Source organism: Neoarius graeffei, chromosome 10, assembly GCF_027579695.1.
Source record: "Neoarius graeffei isolate fNeoGra1 chromosome 10, fNeoGra1.pri, whole genome shotgun sequence".
In the NCBI taxonomy this organism is placed as follows: domain Eukaryota; kingdom Metazoa; phylum Chordata; class Actinopteri; order Siluriformes; family Ariidae; genus Neoarius; species Neoarius graeffei.
In genome coordinates this window covers 60,745,979-60,768,489 of record NC_083578.1, presented here as the reverse complement: position 1 = coordinate 60,768,489, position 22,511 = coordinate 60,745,979, and the positions used below count along the sequence as shown (strand labels likewise).

Sequence of the window (22,511 nt, the reverse complement as noted above, 5' to 3'; positions counted from 1 at the left end):
TTTGGAGGAGCATGAGCTACGGCTCAAGGAGCAGGAGCTACAGCTCAAAGCAAAAAAAGAAGAGTTGGAGGTACAAGAAAAGCTCGCTGCATCAGATGCAAGATTAGCAGTGTTAAGAAAATATGAAGACTCAGATGTGTCAAGCGGCTCTAAAGGCAGTAGGGTGGATTCACTGACGGCTACTCGGAGACAACGTCAGCCACAATAGGAGCAGTGGGGCTAGTAATGTATCTCAGCATAGCCATAGTAGTGGAATAGCTGCCGATGCAACGCCTGTTGTGCGACAAGAGCCTGTTACTTCAAAGGGCAATTCTGCAAACACAGATAACCTGGCTTCAGTCATGCAATGCCAAAATGAGATAACTGAGAGTCTAATAAAGCAACAAAAGCTATCTGCATTGCCATCACCGAATATTCCAGTTTTTAAAGGAGATCCAATGGAATACCATCTATTCATGAGAGCTTTCGAGCATTGCATAGAAAACAAGACTGAAAACAGCAAAGATCGGCTTTATTATTTGGAACAGCACGCAAGTGGTCAGCCTAATAGCTTAGTGCGCAGCTGTTTTCATATGGACCCTGAACAGGGCTACCCTGAAGCCAAGAAATTATTAAAGGAGCGCTTTGGTGACAAATATAAGATCTCAATGGCATACCTGGACAAGGCTTTAAATTGGCCTACTATCAAGTCGGACGACGCTAAGGCACTTGAAGCATACGCTCTGTTTCTGATCAACTGTAACAACGCAATGTCGGATCTAGAGTACTTGGATGAGATGGAGAATGCTGCGAACATGCGCACAGTCATCTCCAAGCTCCCATACAGGCTGAGGGAGAAATTCAGGAGTGTCGCCATTGACATTCAGAAGAAAGATCGGCGAACAAAGTTCCAAGACGTGGTGTCATTTGTAACCAAACAGGCTGAGATGGCAGCACACCCTGTGTTTGGTGAAATCTCAGGTCAAACAAAGCGTCAACCTGAAAAAACAGCTGGCAAGAAAACCATCATAACGCTAGCTACCGAAGCTAAAGAGCAGAAAGTAGTGAAAGATGTTGCTGGTGCCGAGAACAAGAAAGCTAAAGAGAAGAAACCAAACATGAACATGGCTTTCGTGAAACCGTGCATCTTCTGTCAGGGAGATCATACCATGGTACAGTGCAAGAAACTTCAAAAAAAGCTGCGCAAAGAAAAATTGGAATTCCTTAAGAGTAAAGGATTCTGCTACAGCTGTCTTATAGGAGGACACATGAGCAGTACCTGTGAAGAAAAGAAGAGCTGTGAGATGTGTTCAGCTAAACACCCTACACTGTTACACATAAAACAGAAACCTAAAGACATACCAAAAGAAGACACTTCAAGGGAGGAACCAAAAGAGGAGTCTTTACAGGAAGAACAAACTGTGGTCAGTGGATTCATGGATGCGGGGAAAACTTGCTCTCAGATGGGGGCCGGGGGTGCAGGAACCGTCCTCGCCATCGTTCCGGTGAGAGTGAAGGCAAAGAAAGGCAACAAGGTGCTGACCTGTTATGCGTTCCTGGATCCAGGGAGCAACGCCTCCTTTTGCACTAACAAGCTAGCCAACAACCTTAACCTGCAAGGAAAAAATGTGAACATCCTACTTACTACTATGGGAGACCAAAAGACCGTCTCGTGCAAGGTGTTGCCAGACCTAGAAGTCAGCAGTCTGGAGGGGGATGACTTTGTCGGGCTCACTGGTGTGTTTACGCAAAGGGCCATACCTGCTAGTCAGGAGAATATCCCAACCCAAGAGGACGTGGATAGGTGGCCACACTTACGAGGTGTACGAATTCCATTGATCAAGGCGGATATCGATCTTCTAATTGGGACTGATGTCGCAAAGGCTTTAGAGCCAAAAGAGGTAATCTGCAGCATGAAAGATGGACCGTATGCAGTACGTACAGTCTTGGGATGGACAGTGAACGGGCCGCTGCATGAGAACATCGGAAGCTGGTCAAAGGACGGATACCCACAGATCCAAATGAATCGGATATCGGTGGCTCGACTTGAAGAATTGTGGACCCAGCAATTCAAGTATGATTTTCCCGAGAATGCTCAAGGAGAGCAGCTTGAGATGTCAAAGGAAGATCAACTGTTTATGGACAGAGTCACCACATCCACAAAACTGGTCGACGGTCACTACTCTATCGGACTGCCATTGAAGAACAAAGATGTGAAAATGCCTAACAATAGAGCAATGACGGAGCAACGAGCGCTCAACATGAAAAAGAAGCTTCAGAGAAACCAGACGTTCTGAGAGGAATACGTCAGCTTCATGAACCAGGTCATAGCCAAGGGATACGCCATCAAGGTCCCAGACGAAGAGCTTAACAGGAGTGATGGAAAGGTGTGGTTTATTCCACATCATGCTGTCTATCATCCCAAGAAGCATAAACTTCGAGTGGTATTCGACTGCGGCGCTTCATATCAGGGAACCACACTTAATGAGCAACTACTGCAAGGGCCTGACATGACAAGCAGTCTGGTTGGAGTCTTAACACGATTTCGTCAGGAGCCAATCGCAGTTATGGCAGATGTGGAGGCCATGTTCCACCAGGTCAAGGTCCCATCTGAAGATGCAGACCTTCTCAGGTTTTTATGGTGGCCTGACGGGGATATCTCAAAGGAGCTGCAGGAATACAGAATGGAGGTACACTTGTTCGGAGCCACCTCTTCACCCAGCTGTGCGAACTATGCGCTGAGAAGATGTGCTGAGGACAACAGGAGTACTTTTGATGCAGCAGCTGTGGAGACAGTGTTGAACAATTTTTACGTTGACGATTGTCTAAAATCAGTTAATTCAGAACAGGAAGCGATCAAGCTACTCCACGACTTGACGGCCATCTGTCAAACAGGAGGCTTTAGACTGACAAAATGGACGACCAACAGTCGAAACGTGTTGTTAACCATTCCGCTTGAGGACCGAGCAACAGAAGTCAAAGATCTTGATCTCGACCAGGACTCACTCGCCATCAAGAGAGCCTTGGGAGTACAATGGTGCATCCGGTCAGATCATTTCAAGTTTCAGGTGAATATCGAGCAGAAGCCTTTTACCAGGAGAGGAATCCTGTCTACAATGAGCTCTGTCTATGATCCACTAGGAATGTTGTCACCAGTCATACTACCTGCTAGAAACATCTTGCAAGAATTGTGTAGACTAAGAACAGCCTGGGATGACACTGTGCCAGAACACCTCGCACAACAATGGACCAAGTGGACTGAAGAACTCCAACAGCTCACTGACTTTGGAGTAACTCGATGCTTTAAGCCACCTGAATTTGGCAAAACTTCATCGACGAATCAGCCCCCAGAGGATCATGGCTAATGGGAAGAATCGTGAAGACTGTGGAGGACGAACATGAAGTCGTCCGCAAGGTTCGAGTCAAGACGAAGATGAATGAACTTGAGCGGCCAATCACCAAACTCTGCTTGCTTCAAGAAGCAGAATGAAAAAGACTGTTAAGTACATTCAATGTTGTAATTGTTTCTAGGATAGAAAGCAATTAGGGGCCGGGTATGTAGCGGCCAAAGTAGAATTCATATAGATGTGAATTACAATTGTCTCACACTTCTTAAGAATTCATATGTGAAGAATTAGAACAAGAATTAGAACTGTCTCACACTTCTCAAGAATTAGAATTCATTCAGCTATATAAGAACGGTCTCGCGCTTCTCAGGGTAGATCTCGAGAAGCCGTGGAAGCGAACAGTTTTTCTTACCTGACTCTCTGACTCTCTGATATTGACTCACCGACTCTCTGTATCTTAGAACCTTTGTAATAGTTAAACGAGGATTAAAGTTCAACTTTCAAGACATTTCAAGTGGATTTATTGCAAGGCACACGGACACTGAGAGTGGAAACAGTTACTTTGGGACAGAGACTTCGTCAGCGTAAGCTATAGCACTTTTCTCAAGGTCTCACTACGAACGAGCCTCTACATTGACGTTAAAAGCCATTGTTTCTGTTTTGACATATGATATTTGTAAACCAAAGCGGGTGTAGGTCTTATCATACAACTGAAGAATATTCTGAAGCTCCTCGATGGATCCAGCGAGTATGGCCTGATCATCTGCGTATAGAATCTCTGTTATGCAACCCTCTCCTGATGCTCATGCTTTCGTACACATTTCTCTTGTGGATACCTCATTTGGAATGCAATATCTGAACTTGAAGCCTGTATCTGGGTACAGTTTTGATATCTCATGCTGTGCAATCCTGACAACAAAGTCCATATAGATATTTAAAAACTGATGGTGATTCTAGGGCACCTTGTCTTGCAGCGAATGTTTGTTTTCATGCCGCCGAGCTATTTTTATGTATTTTATTTTTTTAAAGGACTTGTCTGTAGGTGTGTGTGTTTTATGTTTACAACACATAGGTCTACATTAGCGCACGCGCGCTTGTGTGGTTATCTCTGGCCATGCCCCTGCGTGAAAGTTACGCAGTATCACTGTCCTGTCCGTGGTAATAATCAGAACTGGCTCTGTAATGATAATGCGCGCGTTCTTCTCTCCCTCTGTGGTCGGATGTGTTGAGCGATGTGAGTGTGGGCCTTGCGCAGCTACGCTGAGCCAAACGTAACCTATCGTAGGCTTCTAGGCTAATTACGCGCTTACACTGTAAATGCTTGACACGTATTGCAAATAAAATGAGTGTTTTCCTGCCCAACGGTAAGGGTAGGGTTGACAGGTAGCCTATGAGGGGCCTAGCCCCTGGGCCACGGGTGTTGATAAAGCGCCCCTGCGGACATGGAGGAGACCGAGGAACCTGTAGTGGATGACCCTGCAGAAAACGCAATTTCTTCCAGTAATGAAGTGCACCCCTGGCCCTACATATGTGATCACTTCAGCTTCGTAGAGAAAAGGGGTGACAGTTTCATTATGCAATGCAGATTGTGTGCCCAAGAAGACAACCATTGCGGCATACAAAAATTCGACGTCTAATCTGCGCAAGCATGTTGAGGTAAGTATTGTCATTGGCATCATAATCACGGGCGCAGATAGAGGGTGGGACGGGTGGGATTCGTCCCACCCAGATTTAAATTCACCTCGTTTGGTCCCCCCCACTTATAGGGAGGAAAAAACATCTATGCTGTCTTTCTTTGCATAAGGCAAACCTCACAGAAAAATCAAAAGACTAATTACCATTCGGTTTATTGAGGTGCACAGCAGTGTATACATAGTTGCAACAACTCACATAAAACAAAACAAAGACTGATATTCGGTTGGTTGAGCTGCGCAGACTGCACAGGTTTCGAGCTCGAGCTTGGTTGCTATGGTTACCCACAACAAGTTTGACAGGCATATCGGGGTTGGGGTTGGTTTGCTGGCAGCTTTGTCCCCCCCAGTTTTTTGTCCCCCCCAGTTCAAAAAAACGTATCTGAGCAATTCCAGCGTTATGGACGTGACACTTGAACTCAAAATGGCAACAAATGACCCAGTGCATGTTTTATTGTCTCCCAGTATTTAAACAGGTGTTGCATATTTTAAGGCTGTACCATACTGGAGAAGTGATAGAACAAGAACAATTCCCATAGTACATCTAGGGCATGCCAGAAAATGCCAATAAAAGATGCGTTATGGATGTGACAGAAAAAGTATCACTTTTCTTGGGTGACTGTACATTTTTATCAAACTCTGTGAAATTGTAAACCTAATGTCAAAATGGAGATATCCATTTGATAGAGGGGTCCAAGGTGAATATTAAAAAATCTTTGTTTAAAATATTTTGTATTTCGTGCAGAGTTTCGGAAGGAAAAGTCAGCGTTAAGGATGTGACGAAATTCTGTTATGGATGTGACGCGTCTGAAATAGACATGGCATATGTTTAGAAAATCAGCAATTTAACCACCATAACCCTTTGAAAAACTCTCTAAATATCAGCTAAAACTATCAAAGTTCTTAAATAATATTTAGGATGGCTGTTGTTTTGCTGTTTTGTGGATTTTAGCATACATTTCTGTGGCTTGTGGCAATAATATAGAATTGTACATGATCAAAGTTGATTTTAGCTTGGGTTTTACATTATAAGAAAGAAAGACTGACAGTGACGTATTAGGTTGGTTACAAATTGGTTCAACTTATTCACATCTGTAAAATACAGGCCTAGGTGATATCTCTGGGAGTGGTTTTGATGTTTTACATGTTGCTTTATTTTTGCATGGTAAGGTTGACATTTACATGGAATTGCCCTCCTGCACCCCTGATCATAATCTTTCCTTTCCATAGTAAAACCGACAATAGGCTGGTTATATTCCAAAAATAGTGGATGGCATTGCTAATGTTGAAGTAGCAACCTGTTGGTACTGTAACATAACGGTAACTAGTCTGTTATTCGGTTGGCTTATCATGCAAGCAAGTTAGCTCGCCAACCTGACGTGATCAGTCCTCCTACCATTCTACATCCAACAGGCCAGAAAGGAATACTAAGCAAAACAAATAATGTTTGAATTGAATTGTTCAATAACACACAGTGCACACAGGCAAGCTACGAGATTTCGGTGCAACATTTCACTTTCATATTTCGTGTACAATGCTTTGTGTGTGGTCAGGGTGATGTAAACGACATGACTATGTGTATTGACCTTTTTTGTTTGTCTCAGTTTTAATGCAGCATTATCCTAAGCATTCAATTTGATACACTTCCTTTAAATAAAACATCTGGGTTGAGATGTACATATATCCTTGTTTCCTCTTCTTTTTCATTTTTGCACAACACAATGGAGGCAGAAAACACCCATTGTTAAAAGTAACGTTTTACTTTTACTCAAAGTACATTTTAAATGATCTACTTTTTACTTTTACTTGAGTAGATTTTTTGTCTGGTAACTTTACTTGTACTTAAGTAAAATTTCATCAGAGTAACAGTACTTGTACTTGAGTATAATATTTTAGTACTCTTTCCACCTCTGCCAGGGTGTACCCTGCCTCTCGCCCATAGTCAGCTGGGATAGGCTCCAGCTTGCCTGCAAGCTTGTACAGGATAAGCGGTTATGGATGAGAGAATCTCCTGCACTTTTTTCCCCATCCTGAAGATGCCTTTTGCAATTTTTAGCAGATGGCATGCATGAGCAAAAGTTTATGTCTCAAGCCTCATGTTATTTCAAAGACAGGCGGTGTTCGGAGAACACAACTTCAAGCAAGTGTTGAGGTAAATCGATATTTATAGCAGCTGTTACATTATAAAATTCTCCTAGTGGGGTTTTGTTGTTGTTGGTGGTGGTGGTGGTGTTTTTTTTTGGGGGGGAACAGCTGCTAATTACCTTTGGGAGCTAAGCTGATTGTTGGCAGCTAACTTTCGCTAATTATTTAGGCAGCAAATAGTATGCTCAAAGTATCCTGTGTCATTTATTCTTGTTCCCAGATGTGCAACTAGTGATTTTATTAGCTTAATTTTATACTAACCATATTTCCAGAAAAGTTGGGATATTTTCCAAAATGCAATAAAAACAAAAATCTGTGGTTTGTTAATTCATGTGAATCTTTATTTAACTGACAAAAGTACAGAGAAAACATTTTCAGCAGTTTTACTGAACAACTTAATTGTATTTTTAAATGTAAACAAAGAATTTGATGCCTGCAAGACACTCAAAAAAAGTTTGAGACAGAGGCATTATTACCATTGTATTACATCATATTTCCTTTTACTAACACTTTTTAATCAAATGAGAACTGAGAATACTAATTGTTGCAGTTTTGAAATTGGAATGTTTGTCCATTCGTGCTTGGTACAAGACTTCAGCTGCTCAACAGTCCATGGTTGCCGTTGTTTGATTCTCCTCTTCATGATGCACCATACATTCTCAATGGGAGACAGATCTGGGCTGGCAGCAGGCTAGTCAAGCATACACACTCTGTCTACAAAGCCATGCTGTTGTAGCCCATGCAGAATGAGGCCTGGCTTTGTCCTACTGAAATAAGTATGGACTTCCTGGAAAGAGACATCACTTTGATGAATCTGTCTCTCTAAAATCCCAATATATTCCCAAATATATCAATGGTACCTTCACACACATACAGTGCTCAGCGTAAATGAGTACACCCCCTTTGAAAAATAACATTTTAAACAATATCTCAATGAACACAATTTCCAAAATGTTGACAAGACAAAGTTTAATATAACATCTGTTTAACTTATAATGTGAAAGTAAGGTTAATAATATAACTTAGATTACACATTTTTTCAGTTTTACTCAAATTAGGGTGGTGCAAAAATGACTGCATGCTGGACTGGATGCTGGACAGAGAGTGATGCTCAACTTGTCTCTTCAGAATTCCCCAAAGAAAATAATTTCTTTACACCACAAAGGTGAAGGCTACAAGATCAGCAAAGCTTTACTTATCAGTCAGAATACTGTAGCAAAAGTGGTACAAAAATTTAATAAAGAGGGAACTGCAACTATCTCACAGAGACGTCCAGGTCGTCCATGGAAGTTAACACCTCGACAGAAGCGTCTTCTGATGAGAAGGGTTAAAGAAAATCGGTATGCAAGTTCACTGCAGTTATCTAAAGAAGAAGAAAGCCAAACTGGGGTGACTATTTCCCGTGACACATTACGGCATACACTGCAGAGGAATGGCATGCATGGATGTCGTCCACAAAAGAAGCCTCTCCTAAAGCCCAGGCACAAAAAAGCCCGCCTAGAGTTTGCCAGGGCCCATGCTGACAAAGATGAAGACTACTGGGACTCTATACTCTAGAGTGATGAGACCAAGATAAATGTTTTTGGAACTGATGGCTTCAAAACTGTATGGTGTCGCAAAGGTGAGGAATACAAAGAAAAATGCATGGTGCCTACAGTGAAACATGGTGGTGGCAGTGTCCTTATGTGGGGCTGCATAAGTGCTGCTGGTGTCGGGGAGCTGCATTTCATTGATGGCATCTGAATTCACAGATGTGTTGCTCTATACTGAAAGAGAAGATGCTACCATCACTCCATGCCCTTGGTCGTTGTGCATTTTTCCAACATGACTAAACACACATCTAAGGCCACTGTTGGATTTCTGAAGAAGAACAGGGGGAAAGTGATTCAGTGGCCAAGTATGTCTCCTGACCTGAACCCAATCGAACACCTATGGGGAATTCTGAAGAGACAAGTTGAGCATCACTCTCCATCCAGCATACAGTCACTAAAAGAGGTCATTGTTGAAGAATGGAAAAAGATTGATGTTGCAAAATGTCACCAACTTGTTCATTCCATGCCTAGAAGACTTGGTGCTGTCATTAAAAATCATGGAGGCCATACAAAGTACTAGATATAGTAGTTTTTGTTGTGGGGTGTACTCATTTTTGCACCACCCTAATTTGAGTAAAACTGAAAAAATGTGTAATCTAAGTTATATTATTAACCTTACTTTCACGTTATAAGTTAAACAGATGTTATATTAAACTTTGTCTTGTCAACATTTTGGAAATTGTGTTCATTGAGATATTGTTTAAAATGTTACTTTTCAAAGGGGGTGTACTTATTTACGCTGAGCACTGTACAGCTCACCCATGCCATGGGCACTAATGCACCCCATACCACCACAGACAGAGCCGGCCCGTGGCATAGGCAATATAGGCAAATGCTGAGGGCGCTGCGTCCATCCAGGGGCGCAGAAACGGGGGGAGAAAAATTATGACTTCCACTATTCTGAAAACGAGTCAGCATTATAATGTCTTAGCCTAATTTAATTGTACAGCAAAGCATGTAGTCAGGGTGCAATTTGTCAAAAAAAGCGGGGTGGGGTGTTGTGGTGGTTGTTAATCATGAAACAATAAGTGCTCAAGTGCGCATCCACGGCTATTCTCTGTTTTGGCCATGTAATAGCCTAAGTGTTGTTGGCTAAAGAGTGTTTTTGCATAACGTAGATAACTGACATAGATCTGTTGCTTGTTTTGAATATGGCTGCACTTGGAGCAGTCTGTCGGTGTCGTTGAACAGTCTGGGCTGAAGTAAAGGTCTTTTATGCACCGAACATGTTTCGCAGCGAGATATTCCAATGGTGCCTGGCACGTTTTTTTTTTAAAATAAAACAAAGTTGCTTTGTTGATCTGTGTTCTCATTAAAATGACAGTTTAGCAGCTCATTCAAGCAACTATGTTGCGAAGAGCTTCCTGGAGGAAAATATAATAAACGCGTTGAAAACAAGAAACAATCTCAGTGCGTCAAGACTGCAGGGAAATGAAACAAGCACTCAGATGTGTTCTCTTTACCAGCGCCGGCAATTGCCTAGAGCGCAAAGTGTGCCCAGGGGCGCCAAGGGCGACCAAAACCCCACCAAAAAGGAGGGATGGAGTTATTGAATGGAGAGGTTACCAAGTGCATCAGTGGTGTACAGTGTTTTCAACCACTGTGCTGCCGAACTCTAGTACCGCGGAACACTAGTGTGCCGTGAGAGATCACCAAGTGTACTGTGGAAAATTATAGAATGACTGTATATTGTAAATATTGGCAACAGCGTTCTAGTTTCAGTCAACATTTTCTATTGGTGATGTGCCTTGAGATTTTTTCATTGAAAAAAAGTGCGCCCTGGCTCATGAAAGGTTGAAAACCTTTTTTGCAACACCTCTGATGTGGCTGGGGATGTAGAAATACGCGCTCCTTACCTCTGCTGTTACACTACCTGTGACAGTAGCTTCTGCTGAAAGAAGCTTTTCAAAATTAAAACTGCTGAAGACATACTTAAGGTCAACAATGAGTCAAGAACGTCTGAATGGGCTTGCTCTAATGAGCATCAACCAAGAGATCTCAAGAGAAATATCATTTGATGATATTATCAAGGAATTTGCCATTAGGAAGACCAGACGAGTCCCATTGTAATGTTACTTCAATAACAAAGTACCCATAATAGCACTTTTGTTTGAAAATACAGCCCATTGATGTCCTAACAGGGTGCTTAAGTTTGCACAATTTAGAATTGTAGATTTTTTTATTCATTTAATTTGTTAATTCTTTAGATTCAGAATTTGTTAATTCTTTTAATAGCAAAAAAGAAACTAAAAATAATTTCTTGTTTATTGTCCATGCACTACACTTTGAACAGGGTGCGGAAGAGTTTTTGCCCATTATATGGAGATATGTATTGAATTTGTGTGGTCATTTTACATTGTGACACTTTATGTGAATAATGATAACAATAATAACAATAATGAAAAAGATAAAAATGACTTCTTGTTTATTGTCCATGCACCATACATTGTTTAATAGTAATAGAATAGAGTGATTAGATTAAAGTGTTATTTAGATGTTATTAGAGGATTTTTTTTCGGGGGGGGCGCCAAAACTCAATCTCACCTAGGGCAGCCAAAGACCTAGAGCCGGCCCTGACCACAGATGCTGGCTTTTGCACCTTTCTCTGATTACAAACTGGATGGTTGTGTTCACCTTTGGCACTGAGAACTCAGTTTCCATTTTTCTCAAAAACAAGCTGAAATGTGGACTCATCTGACCACAGCACACATTTCCAGTGTTTTTCGTTCCATGTAAGATGAGTTTGGGTCCAGAGAAATTGCCAGTGTTTCTGCAGAGAATTGATGAATGGCTTCTGCCTTGCATAATACAGTTTCAGGTTACATTTTTGAATGCAGTGGTGGACTGTGTTAAGTAACAATAGTTTTCCGAAGTATTCCCAAGCCCATGGGGTTATATTTATCACATTAGCATGATGGTTTCTAAGGCAGTACCATCTGAGAGCTCAAAGGTCACGCATATTCAGCAGTGGTTTCCGACTTTGCTCTTTACACACTGAGATGTCTCCAAATACCCTGAATCTTTTCATAATATCATCCATCCATCTATTCATTATCCATAACCACTTATCCTGTGCAGGGTCGCAGGCAAGTTGGAGCCTTTAGAGCCACCTCTTTGGACTTGCTGTGAGGCAACAGTGCTAACCACTACATCACCGTGCTGCCCTCACAATATGACGTCTCATCTCATCTCATTATCTCTAGCCGCTTTATCCTGTTCTACAGGGTCGCAGGCAAGCTGGAGCCTATCCCAGCTGACTACGGGCGAAAGGCGGGGTACACCCTGGACAAGTCGCCAGGTCATCACAGGGCTGACACATAGACACAGACAACCATTCACACTCACACCCTACGGTCAATTTAGGCTACGTTTACACTAGACCGTATCTGTCTCGTTTTCTTCGTGGATGCACTGTCCGTTTACATTAAACCGCCTGGAAATGCTGGGAAACGGGAATCCGCCAGCGTCCACGTATTCAATCCAGATCGTGTCAGCTCCAGTGCTGTGTAAACATTCAGAATACGCGGATACGCTCTGCTGAGCTCTAGCTGGCGTCTCATTGGACAACGTCACTGTGACATCCACCTTCCTGATTCGCTGGCGTTGGTCATGTGACGCGACTGCTGAAAAACGGCGCAGACTTCCGCCTTATATCACCTTTCATTAAAGAGTATAAAAGTATGAAAATACTGCAAATACTGATGCAAATACTGCCCATTGTGTAGTTATGATTGTCTTTAGGCTTGCCATCCTTCCACTTGCAAGTGGTAAGTGATGTGCGCTGGGATCACACACACAGCGGCTCAGTCCCGAATCACAGCTTGTTCACTTCACTCGCGTGCTCTGTGAGCTGTGCAAGGCCGGAGTGCGCACCCTCCAGAGGGCACTCGCTGTTCAGGGCAGAGTGATTTGGAGCGCAGGATGCCTGCGGAGCCGAGCGTATCCGTGTATTGGTATTGCTGTGTGCACGCAAATCGTGTATTGGTGTTGCTGTGTGCACACTAATCATTTTAAAAACGTTAATCTGATGATCCGCTGATACGGTCTAATGTAAACATGGGCTTAGAGTCACCAGTTAACCTAACCTGCATGTCTTTGGACTGTGGGGGAAACCGGAGCACCCGGAGGAAACCCACGCGGACACGGGTTGTTTACATTTACAAAATATAATCAAGTTGGTCAGTAAAACTATTAAAATATTTTCTTTGTACTTTTGTCAGTTAAATAAATGTTCACGTGAATGAACAAATCCCAGATTTTTTTTTATTGCATTTTGGAAAATATCCCAACTTTTCTGGAAATGGGATTAGTATATTTATTTAGGGTTTTTTTTAATTGTTGTTTAGGATAGGAACTAGGCCTACTTTTCTTTCTATCTTCATGCTCTGCTCCTGGAATAGTAAGGCATGCGGAGACAGATTCTATCAGTTAGTCAGTTGCACAAGAGCAGAAAGTAAACAAAGCATTGTCACTGAACATTCTTGAACTTGTTGATCTGAAGAATAACTCCTTAATGTAAATCAACATTTGTTCGACATTGCTGTTATTAAAAATTAAAACAAAATAAAGAAGTCTGATCTTTTACAGTTTTTCATACTAGAGCGGCGGGCTACAATTATCGGCAGTCCACAATTATTGACACCTTTTCAGATTTACCAATAAAAAACAATTTTACAAAGTTGGGTTTCAGTTACAACAGTTATTTTTGGTTAATTAATCAACCGGAAGCCCCCCATGCCCCTTTGATCTTATCGTCTGATGACACAGCTCGTTGCCTGAGATGGAATTTTTTTTAGCATTATCAGCAATTTGAGGAAAACTCGGACATTATCATCATAGGTAAGCATGGTGGAAAGATCATGGACATGTTTTTACTTATCAAATTCACCGATATTTCATGATATCCTTGTCGAAACCTACTTTGTTTCTTACTCTTGCATTTGACAGCCACCATTTTGTATCTAAACGTGCATTTGAGAAGTCATGTGCGGTGTCGATAATAGTGATCACTTTCACTGGTGTCCACCATTATTGACACCCTGTGGAATTAAGTAACATTCCCAACTATTCTGTATCGATCTTTGTGTAACATTGTTGAAGTAGATGAAGTACTTTAAAAAAATAAAAGTGCTGTGATTTATCATAATTTTTTTTCTGATTCAAAACAGAATGGAATGTTTATAGAGTATTTGGAATCCTATTGCACTAAATAGAATGAGACCAGAATTAAATTCCATCCATCCATCATCTGTAGCCGCTTATCCTGTCCTCCAAGGTCGCAGGCAAGCTGGAGCCTATCCCAGCTGACTATGGGCGAGAGACGGGGTACACCCTGGACAAGTCGCCAGGTCATCGGAGGGCTGACACACAGACACAGACAACCATTCACGCTCACATTCACACCTACGGTCAATTTAGAGCCACCAGTTAACCTAACCTGCATGTCTTTGGACTGTGGGGGAAACTGGAGCACCTGGAGGAAACCCACTCGGACACGGGGAGAGCATGCAAACTCCACACAGAAAGGCCCTCACCGGCCGCTGGGCTCGACCCCAGGACCTTCTTGCTGTGAGGCGACAGTGCTAACCACTACACCACCGTGACACCCCTCAAGTTTATGTGTGTATTTTTAAATAGAAATCACAAAGATTTCCTGTTTTTGTGTATACAAGAAGACTTTTTATAGTATCGGGATACTAACCTTTGTATTATTTGGTATCGGATCGAAAATAAAATCGCCCATCCATCCATTATCTGTAGCCGTTTAACCTGTCCTACAGGGTCGCAGGCAAGCTGGAGCCTATCCCAGCTGACTATGGGCAAGAGGTGGGGTACACCCTATACAAGTCGCCAGGTCATCGCAGGGCTGACACATAGACACAGACAACCATTCACACTCACATTCACACCTACGGTCAATTTAGAGCCACCAATTAGCCTAACCTGCATGTCTTTGGACTGTGGGGGAAACCAGAGCACCCAGAGGAAACCCACGCGGACACGGGGAGAACATGCAAACTCCGCACAGAAAGGCCCTCGTCAGCCGCTGCTCTCGAACTCAGGACCTTCTTGCTGTGAGGCCACAGTGCTAACCACTACACCACTGTGCAGCCCCTCAAGTTTATGTGTGTATTTTTAAATAGAAATCACAAAGATTTCCTGTTTTCGTGTATACAAGAATACTTTTTATAGTATCGGGATACTAGCCTTTGTATTACTTGGTATCAGATCGAAAATAAAATCGCCCATCCATCATCTGTAGCTGCTTAACCTGTCCTACAGGGTCACAGGCAAGCTGGAGCCTATCCCAGCTGACTATGGGCAAGAGGCGGGGTACACCCTGGACAAGTCGCCAGGTCATCGCAGGGCTGACACATAGACACAGACAACCATTCACATTCACACCTACGGTCAATTTAGAGTCACCAGTTAATCTAACCTGCATGTCTTTGGACTGTGGGGGAAACCGGAGCACCCGGAGGAAACCCACGCGGACAACATGCAAACTCCACACAGAAAGGCCCTCGTCAGCCGCTGGTCTCGAACCCAGGACCTTCTTGCTGTGAGGCGACAGCGCTAACCACTACACCACCATGCAGCCCCTCAAGTTCATGTCTGTATTTTTAAATAGAAATCACAGCCTCTGGGGCGGCACGGTGGTGTAGTGGTTAGCGCTGTCGCCTCACAGCAAGAAGGTCCTGGGTTCGAGACCAACAACTGGCAAGGGCCTTTCTGTGTGGAGTTTGCATGTTCTCCCCGTGTCCGCATGGGTTTCCTCCGGGTGCTCCGGTTTCCCCCACAGTCCAAAGACATGCAGGTTAGGTTAACTGGTGACTCTAAATTGACCGTAGGTGTGAATGTGAGTGTGAATGGTTGTCTGTGTCTATGTGTCAGCCCTGTGATGACCTGGCGACTTGTCCAGGGTGTACCCCGCCTTTCGCCCGTAGTCAGCTGGGATAGGCTCCAGCTTGCCTGCGACCCTGTAGAACAGGATAAAGCGGCTAGAGATAATGAGATGAGATCACAGCCTCTGTATTACTTGGTATCGGATCAAAAATAAAATCGCCTATCCCTACTAAATGCACCACTGAATGATGCATTACTCTGATATCAGACGCATGGGAAGCGCAAACACCTCATTTTACTGCTTGAGGAAAACTGGACCGGAAACGCTGTGAAAACACGCTGTGAAGGAAACAAGTAATATTTGCTGTAAACGGTACTGAAAAGAGTGCTGAATGTAAGCCAGGGCTCTGAGCTGGGACGGCCCTGGATTTTTTTTTTTAATCATTAATTTTGTTGTTCTTGTTGTTGTTGTTTTATTCCCCTGTCCCAGCTCAGCACACGCCTCTCTGCTGGCTTTGGCTCGGGACCTTTCGTGACTTTGCTCAGCAAGAAGGGCGTCGGGTGCGTTTTTCAGAAATCACAGCAATAAGTGGACACAAAGGAAGTGCAGGCTGATTTGGGACGCTGCCTACGCGGTGGCTTCTGAGGACTCAGTCAGATTCCGAGAAGCGCCAAGATAGCAGTGGATCCATGGAGGGATTGCGTTTCGGCTTTCCAGAGGAGGAATGAAGCGCTGTCTCATCCCATTTTTGATGTGCTGGATGGTGGGAGAACTGTCACTGTACGGACGAATGCAGGTGACTAATGAAAGCGGAACCTGAGTGTTTTCCTCGGACAAAGACCTGCAGCAGCAGGACATGTACTCACAGCCCAGGTGGATCTGACGAAGAGACGCGTTTTTATTCGACGGAGACGAATAAAATAAAAGCCCACATTCTGTGATGCATTTCATTGTATGTTATTTCTGCATGTATTTCTATCCTAATAAAAAACAGGCTTGGTGTGCCAGAACAGCCCCAAGTAGTACTTTAAGTATTTTGATAGGAGGAAATTTATGGACTGCGGACAAACAATTTAACATCCTTTCCTTCTGAAACCCAGCATCCCTGCCAAACTTTAATTTATTCAATAGGCCTTTTATTTATTGCGTCCTATATACGACCATGCCCGACGGTCAGTCCGCAGCTCAAGCGCTCTACGTGTGCATGGAGGTGCTGATCGCCGTGTCCTCAGTGATCGGAAACGTGATGGTGATTTGGGCGGTGAAAATAAACAGGTCACTGAGAGACACAACTTTCTGGTTCATTGTGTCTCTGGCTGTGGCTGATATCGCAGTAGGAGCTCTCGTCATCCCGCTCGCTATCACCATCAGCATCGGACTCCAGACTCACTTCTACAGCTGCCTGCTGGTGGCGTGCACAGTGCTGGTGCTCACTCAGAGCTCCATCCTCGCCCTGCTCGCCATCGCCATTGACCGATACCTCAGGATAAAGATCCCGACCAGGTAACATCCTACTCAATCTAATGTAGTGTAGTGTAGAGTTGTAGGGCTGCTAGATGTCTAGCCTAATGGGAATCATTGATGATGAAAGTCGTGTAAATGTGATGCTCTCAGTTTCAGGTAACTTCCAGACGCTGTTTGCGGGTTTAGATGTGGAGCTGGGGTGTGGAAAACCAATGTTTATCATCTGACTACACTAAGTGTTCTCTTTAAAAATCATGCTCTTTATAAAGGCATCCATTTTAAACAGGAGCTAGAAGTGAATTCCATCCATCCATCCATTATCTGTAGCAGCTTATCCTGTGGGCAGCACGGTGGTGTAGTGGTTAGCGCTGTCGCCTCACAGCAAGAAGGTCCGGGTTCGAGCCCCGTGGCCAGCGAGGGCCTTTCTGTGCGGAGTTTGCATGTTCTCCCCGTCTCCGCGTGGGTTTCCTCCGGGTGCTCCGGTTTCCCCCACAGTCCAAAGACATGCAGGTTAGGTTAACTGGTGACTCTAAATTGACCGTAGGTGTGAATGTGAGTGTGAATGGTTGTCTGTGTCTATGTGTCAGCCCTGTGATGACCTGGCGACTTGTCCAGGGTGTACCCTGCCTTTCGCCCGTAGTCAGCTGGGATAGGCTCCAGCTTGCCTGCGACCCTGTAGAACAGGATAAAGCGGCTAGAGATAATGAGATGAGATGAGCTTATCCTGTTCCGCAGGGTCGCAGGCAAGCTGGAGCCTATCCCAGCTGACTATGGGCGAGAGGCGGAGTACACCCTGGACAAGTCGCCAGGTTATTGCAGGGCTGACACATAAGAGACAAACAACCATTCACACCTACGGTCAATTTAGAGCCACCAATTAGCCTAACCTGCACGTCTTTGGACTGTGGGGGAAACCGGAGCACCCGGAGGAAACCCACACAGACGGGGGAGAACATGCAAACTCCACACAGAAAGGCCCTTGCCAGTCGTTGGTCTCGAACCCAGGACTGTCTTGCTGTGAGGCGACAGTGCTAACCACTACACCACCGTGCTGCCTCAAGTGAATTCTAGTGCATGTCATATTGTTTAACTTCCTAAAATATTACACAGTGCATACATGGTAAAAGAGAATTGTCAAGTTGAAGCCACAAATTAAAAAAAGAAAGAAAAAGAAAGTAACTTTGTATTAGTTGTTATAAGCATATAAGTAGTGGTTTAGGGCCCTGAGCCGTCAGCGGGAACAGTAAGAGTGCAGACATCATTCTATCAGTCTTTCCATATCTCTCTCTCTCTCTCTCTCTCTCTCTCTCATTTTTACATCTCAAAGGTGCTGCCCAAATGCATGAAACCATACAAAGTTGCTTTGTAATCATAAGCAGTGTATGCATGTTGTATTGATTGGGTTCGGTGCTGAGCATGGTCACTTTAATGCCACAGACTATTTAAATGTGCATTACTCTTTCAACAAAACAATTAGCCCACCAATATTTATCATGTTAACAAGGGGAAAGAACCATTCAAGCAAAGTCCTGGGGGGGAAATAATTTGCCATCATTAGCAGTAACTATTCTCCTGTGGAAAAAAAAAAACCCAACCCTCATTTCTTGTTTGCTGTTTTGTTTGCACAAGTTGCCTCTTACCGACCATGCCTTTTGTTTGCACTAATTTCTTTTCACTCACCACTGCCAAAATGCCACGGACTCAGTGTTAGACTGCAAGAAGTAACCTTTTGATCCAAAATATGCTGACTGCTATGTGCTCTATAGCAGCCATTGATTTTAAACAGTCTTCTCTGCTCCAAATATAATTCTCTAGGATATTTCCGTTCCATTTATTTGATCAGTAACCATATGCTGCACAATTTATATGAGGGTGGAGTGGCAGGATTCGGATACAGTAAATTGTAAATAAACTGGGCATAAGCAAATATAGTTCTGAGAACTGACATGCATGCAATTATAATCATTATTAAATTATGATCTGTTGACTCAGGAGTTAATCATTCATTTTCTAAATAGACTGAGAAAGAAATATACAGTCTCTTATGGTGCCTCACTAACTTGGTTGTTTTGTGATATGATCATAGACTAATATAGTTTATTACTGGCAACAATAATACAGTTTACGTGGAAATTAAACTGTGTCCTGGAATTAGGTGGTATGCATACTTATTTGTTTCTTTCTGTATAGTAGTTCATAGAAAACAATGACAGCTCTTTTTACTGATTACTGGAAATATTATAAAAGTAAGTAGTCAGATAACAAGATAAGTCATTTGCAGCCTAATGCACCAATACGCAAAATTCACATCCCTGATCAACTAGAAAGCTGTGAATCAACCATTCAAAGAATATCTTACACTGGTGAGATTTGATCACATGTTGAAATAAGTAATGCCTTTTAAGCCATTTCTATAAATTTCTAAATCAAACAGACTATGACTTTTTTCCATTTTGAACAACAAACTGTTGTTATTCTTACATGTTCTTACATAATATGATAAAAGAAGAGAATACAAGAGTGAAGGTAATTTCTCAAATGGTCTGACGTTGGACCCAGTGCTACTTTGAGGTGTCTAATATTAAATACGACAGAGTTATTAAAAACAGGAAGGGAAGGGGGATGGCAGGTTTGAATGATGGAAGAGGCTGCAGTTAATGTAATAGCATATGACTACTACAGCATAGCATAATTAAATAGTACACCAATCTCATAATATTATATAACCAAATTACCTCAAGATGTCTTATATTGAATGCATGCTGGTCATCCTAACTGTTTTTAAGCAAAGTTCACAGATCTTGTTGTAGTGGTCAGTTGGTCTTGTCTGAAGGCTGAATTAGGTCTTACTTCATTATTAAAGGGGAACTGAAGTCATTTTTAAACTTGCTTTATTTCTTAATTAACATGTTATTCAATTACGTTTTCGGTATTAGTAACCTTATATTGTGACTTGTATTGGCAACTAATTGCAATTAAATATTATACTTATCGGCCTGGGCAGCACGGTGGTGTAGTGGTTAGCGCTGTCGCCTCACAGCAAGAAGGTCCTGGGTTCGAGCCCCGGGGCCGGCGAGGGCCTTTCTGTGTGGAGTTTGCATGTTCTCCCCGTGTCCGCGTGGGTTTCTTCCGGGTGCTCCGGTTTCCCCCACAGTCCAAAGACATGCAGGTTAGGTTAACTGGTGACTCTAAATTGACCGTAGGTGTGAATGTGAGTGTGAATGGTTGTCTGTGTCTATGTGTCAGCCCTGTGATGACCTGGCGACTTGTCCAGGGTGTACCCCGCCTTTCGCCCGTAGTCAGCTGGGATAGGCTCCAGCTTGCCTGCGACCCTGTAGAAGGATAAAGCGGCTAGAGATAATGAGATGAGACTTATCGGCCTATTCGGTTTTTAGCCATGTTGGATGTAGTTCGTTTGGTCCACAGCAGGTGTCGCTTATCCACCCGATCTTCACGAGACTTGTGCGAGACTTTGAAACGTGAAGTGTCAGCCAGGTGTCAGTGCTGCCATTTTGAAAACTGTTTTCCAAACGAAATATTGCACAAAACCGAGTTTAAATGATGATTACTGCCTACTTATTTCCAGTGGCGGCTCCAGAGATTTTTCCTTAGGGTGGCAAAGGAGGGGCATAGGTTCCAGGAGGGGGGCATAGGTTGTCGATGCAGCAGTTTATGCAAATCGTAGAAATCATTTTTACTTACGCTCAAGAAAGACTCACAATCAAGTCATCTTGCAGGGGTGAAAGTAACTTTTATTTCTTGCAGGTACTATTATTTTGAGTCATAGTGTGCGCACGCAGCACGCGCCGAAAAATACACCTAATTATTTATTATTGTCTACTTATCAAGCATTCACTAGGACTTCTTATCACTCAGTAGTACTAGTATAGTACTTTTTTATCACACTATCATCTTTCATCCACCTGTATCAGTTTTTGATTATAAATAAATTGCAAACACATCATTTCAACAACACAATCGTTTTAATAAAATTTTTTTTTAGCTGAACAGTTGAAAACTAACTTTTCATTTTGGACATTCTGTCTACTAAAACACTTTGGATACCAGCTGCGCACGTTGGCACAAGATGGTTAAGCAGTGGGCTCCGTGCACTATCTCGCACGCTGTCTGTCGAGTGAAACACGGAAAGAATTCACTTCAGACATAATTCAGAGACAGGTCAGAACGAGTTATATGCAATGTATATTGAGGAAAACGTGTTGCTTTTGGTAAATTGACGTTAGCAGGTGTGTTGTTATGCTGAAAGTGCATTTTTTTTTTCAGAGACAGGATATTTTTCTTTCCGGTACGGCCAAATCTTTTAGTGGTACGCCGGACTGGCCAGGACCGGCTTACTTTCACCCCTGTCATCTTGTCAAATATGTATTGAGCTATTGTACCATCAAGGAAAACAGATTCAACCATCTAAGCCATCTTTTCTGAAAGTATATTCCCAAGCAATGAATGGAACTATTCTGCCCTAGCGATGTATCAAAAAATAGACAGATAGCGAACGGTTTAGATTGTGGATCTTTACTGAAGACTTCAAACTTATACAGATGTGTTCATCCTCGATTTCCGTAAAACTAAAAGAAACAAATTAAGTATATCACTAAACTGAATAGCACACAGGTGAAAACGCGAGCTAGGCTGACCTGCTAGTAATGCTAACAGAACGTCTCTCTCTGGGTGAAACCATTTCAAAATTCCTGGGGTGGGGTGTGAAATAACGTAAATAACAGTAGGTAGAGATAAGGGCTTAGTATCTCTGTAGATAGATAATTGAATTTCAAAAATGTGCTTTAATAAATAATTATTTTTAAAATAGGGGGCAACTGGGGTGCCAAGACATATTTTTACAGTGGCAACTACCACCTTTTGCCACCCCTTAAAACCACACCTGCTTATTTCAACTTTCCTGATTGCTGTCAAAACAAACAAAACTTCTGGCTTGATTACATCAGCATTTGAAAGAGGGTGTGCACATCTTTTGACAACCCGTGTCCGAAATCACTCCATACTCACTATATAGAGCACTATATAGTGGGGACGCCACTTTGCAGTACTGTCCGAAACCTTCGTGAGGATTATTTGCACCCTATATAGTGCACTCAAAGTATCCCATAATGCATCACGAAAAGTAGTGTACAATGATGGTCACTAAGCAAAGCAATATATCCCATAATGCATTGCGGTCGCGCTGAAAGAAATCAAATTAAAAGTCTCAAATTTGATTTAATAAAAGGCAGTGTCAAGGAAGAAAGTATTCAGCCTTGATTTAAAAAAACTGAAAGATGCAGGTACTTTGTATTTATTAATGTGGGAAATATGGTCAGTATAATAAGTATTTATCACAAAAACACATGCATGTATTTATTATTTTGAAAACCCACCAGCTGACTGATCTGGCACGTTTTAATTGTGCAACATAATTGCGCAACACACT

At 42.8% G+C, this 22,511-nt stretch overlaps 1 protein-coding gene across 7 annotated transcripts in view; it reads left to right on the top strand.

Annotated features, from left to right (window-relative positions):
* Positions 1-7,098: 7,098 nt before the first annotated feature.
* The window catches only part of adora1b (adenosine A1 receptor b), a 33,974-nt gene continuing 18,561 nt past the window's right edge, over positions 7,099-22,511 (top strand). For 6 of the 7 annotated variants that reach the window (XR_009655529.1, XR_009655530.1, XR_009655528.1 and 3 more), the window contains exons 1-2: positions 7,099-7,169; positions 16,091-17,104. Coding sequence is in view for 3 of the 7 variants with exons in the window: in XM_060932006.1 (XP_060787989.1) it covers positions 16,764-17,104 (341 nt within the window). In the remaining 4 variants the exon portion in view is untranslated. Of the gene's footprint in view, positions 7,170-15,922; positions 17,105-22,511 lie in introns of those variants that run through there. The other variant, XM_060932005.1, reaches the window with a different exon arrangement.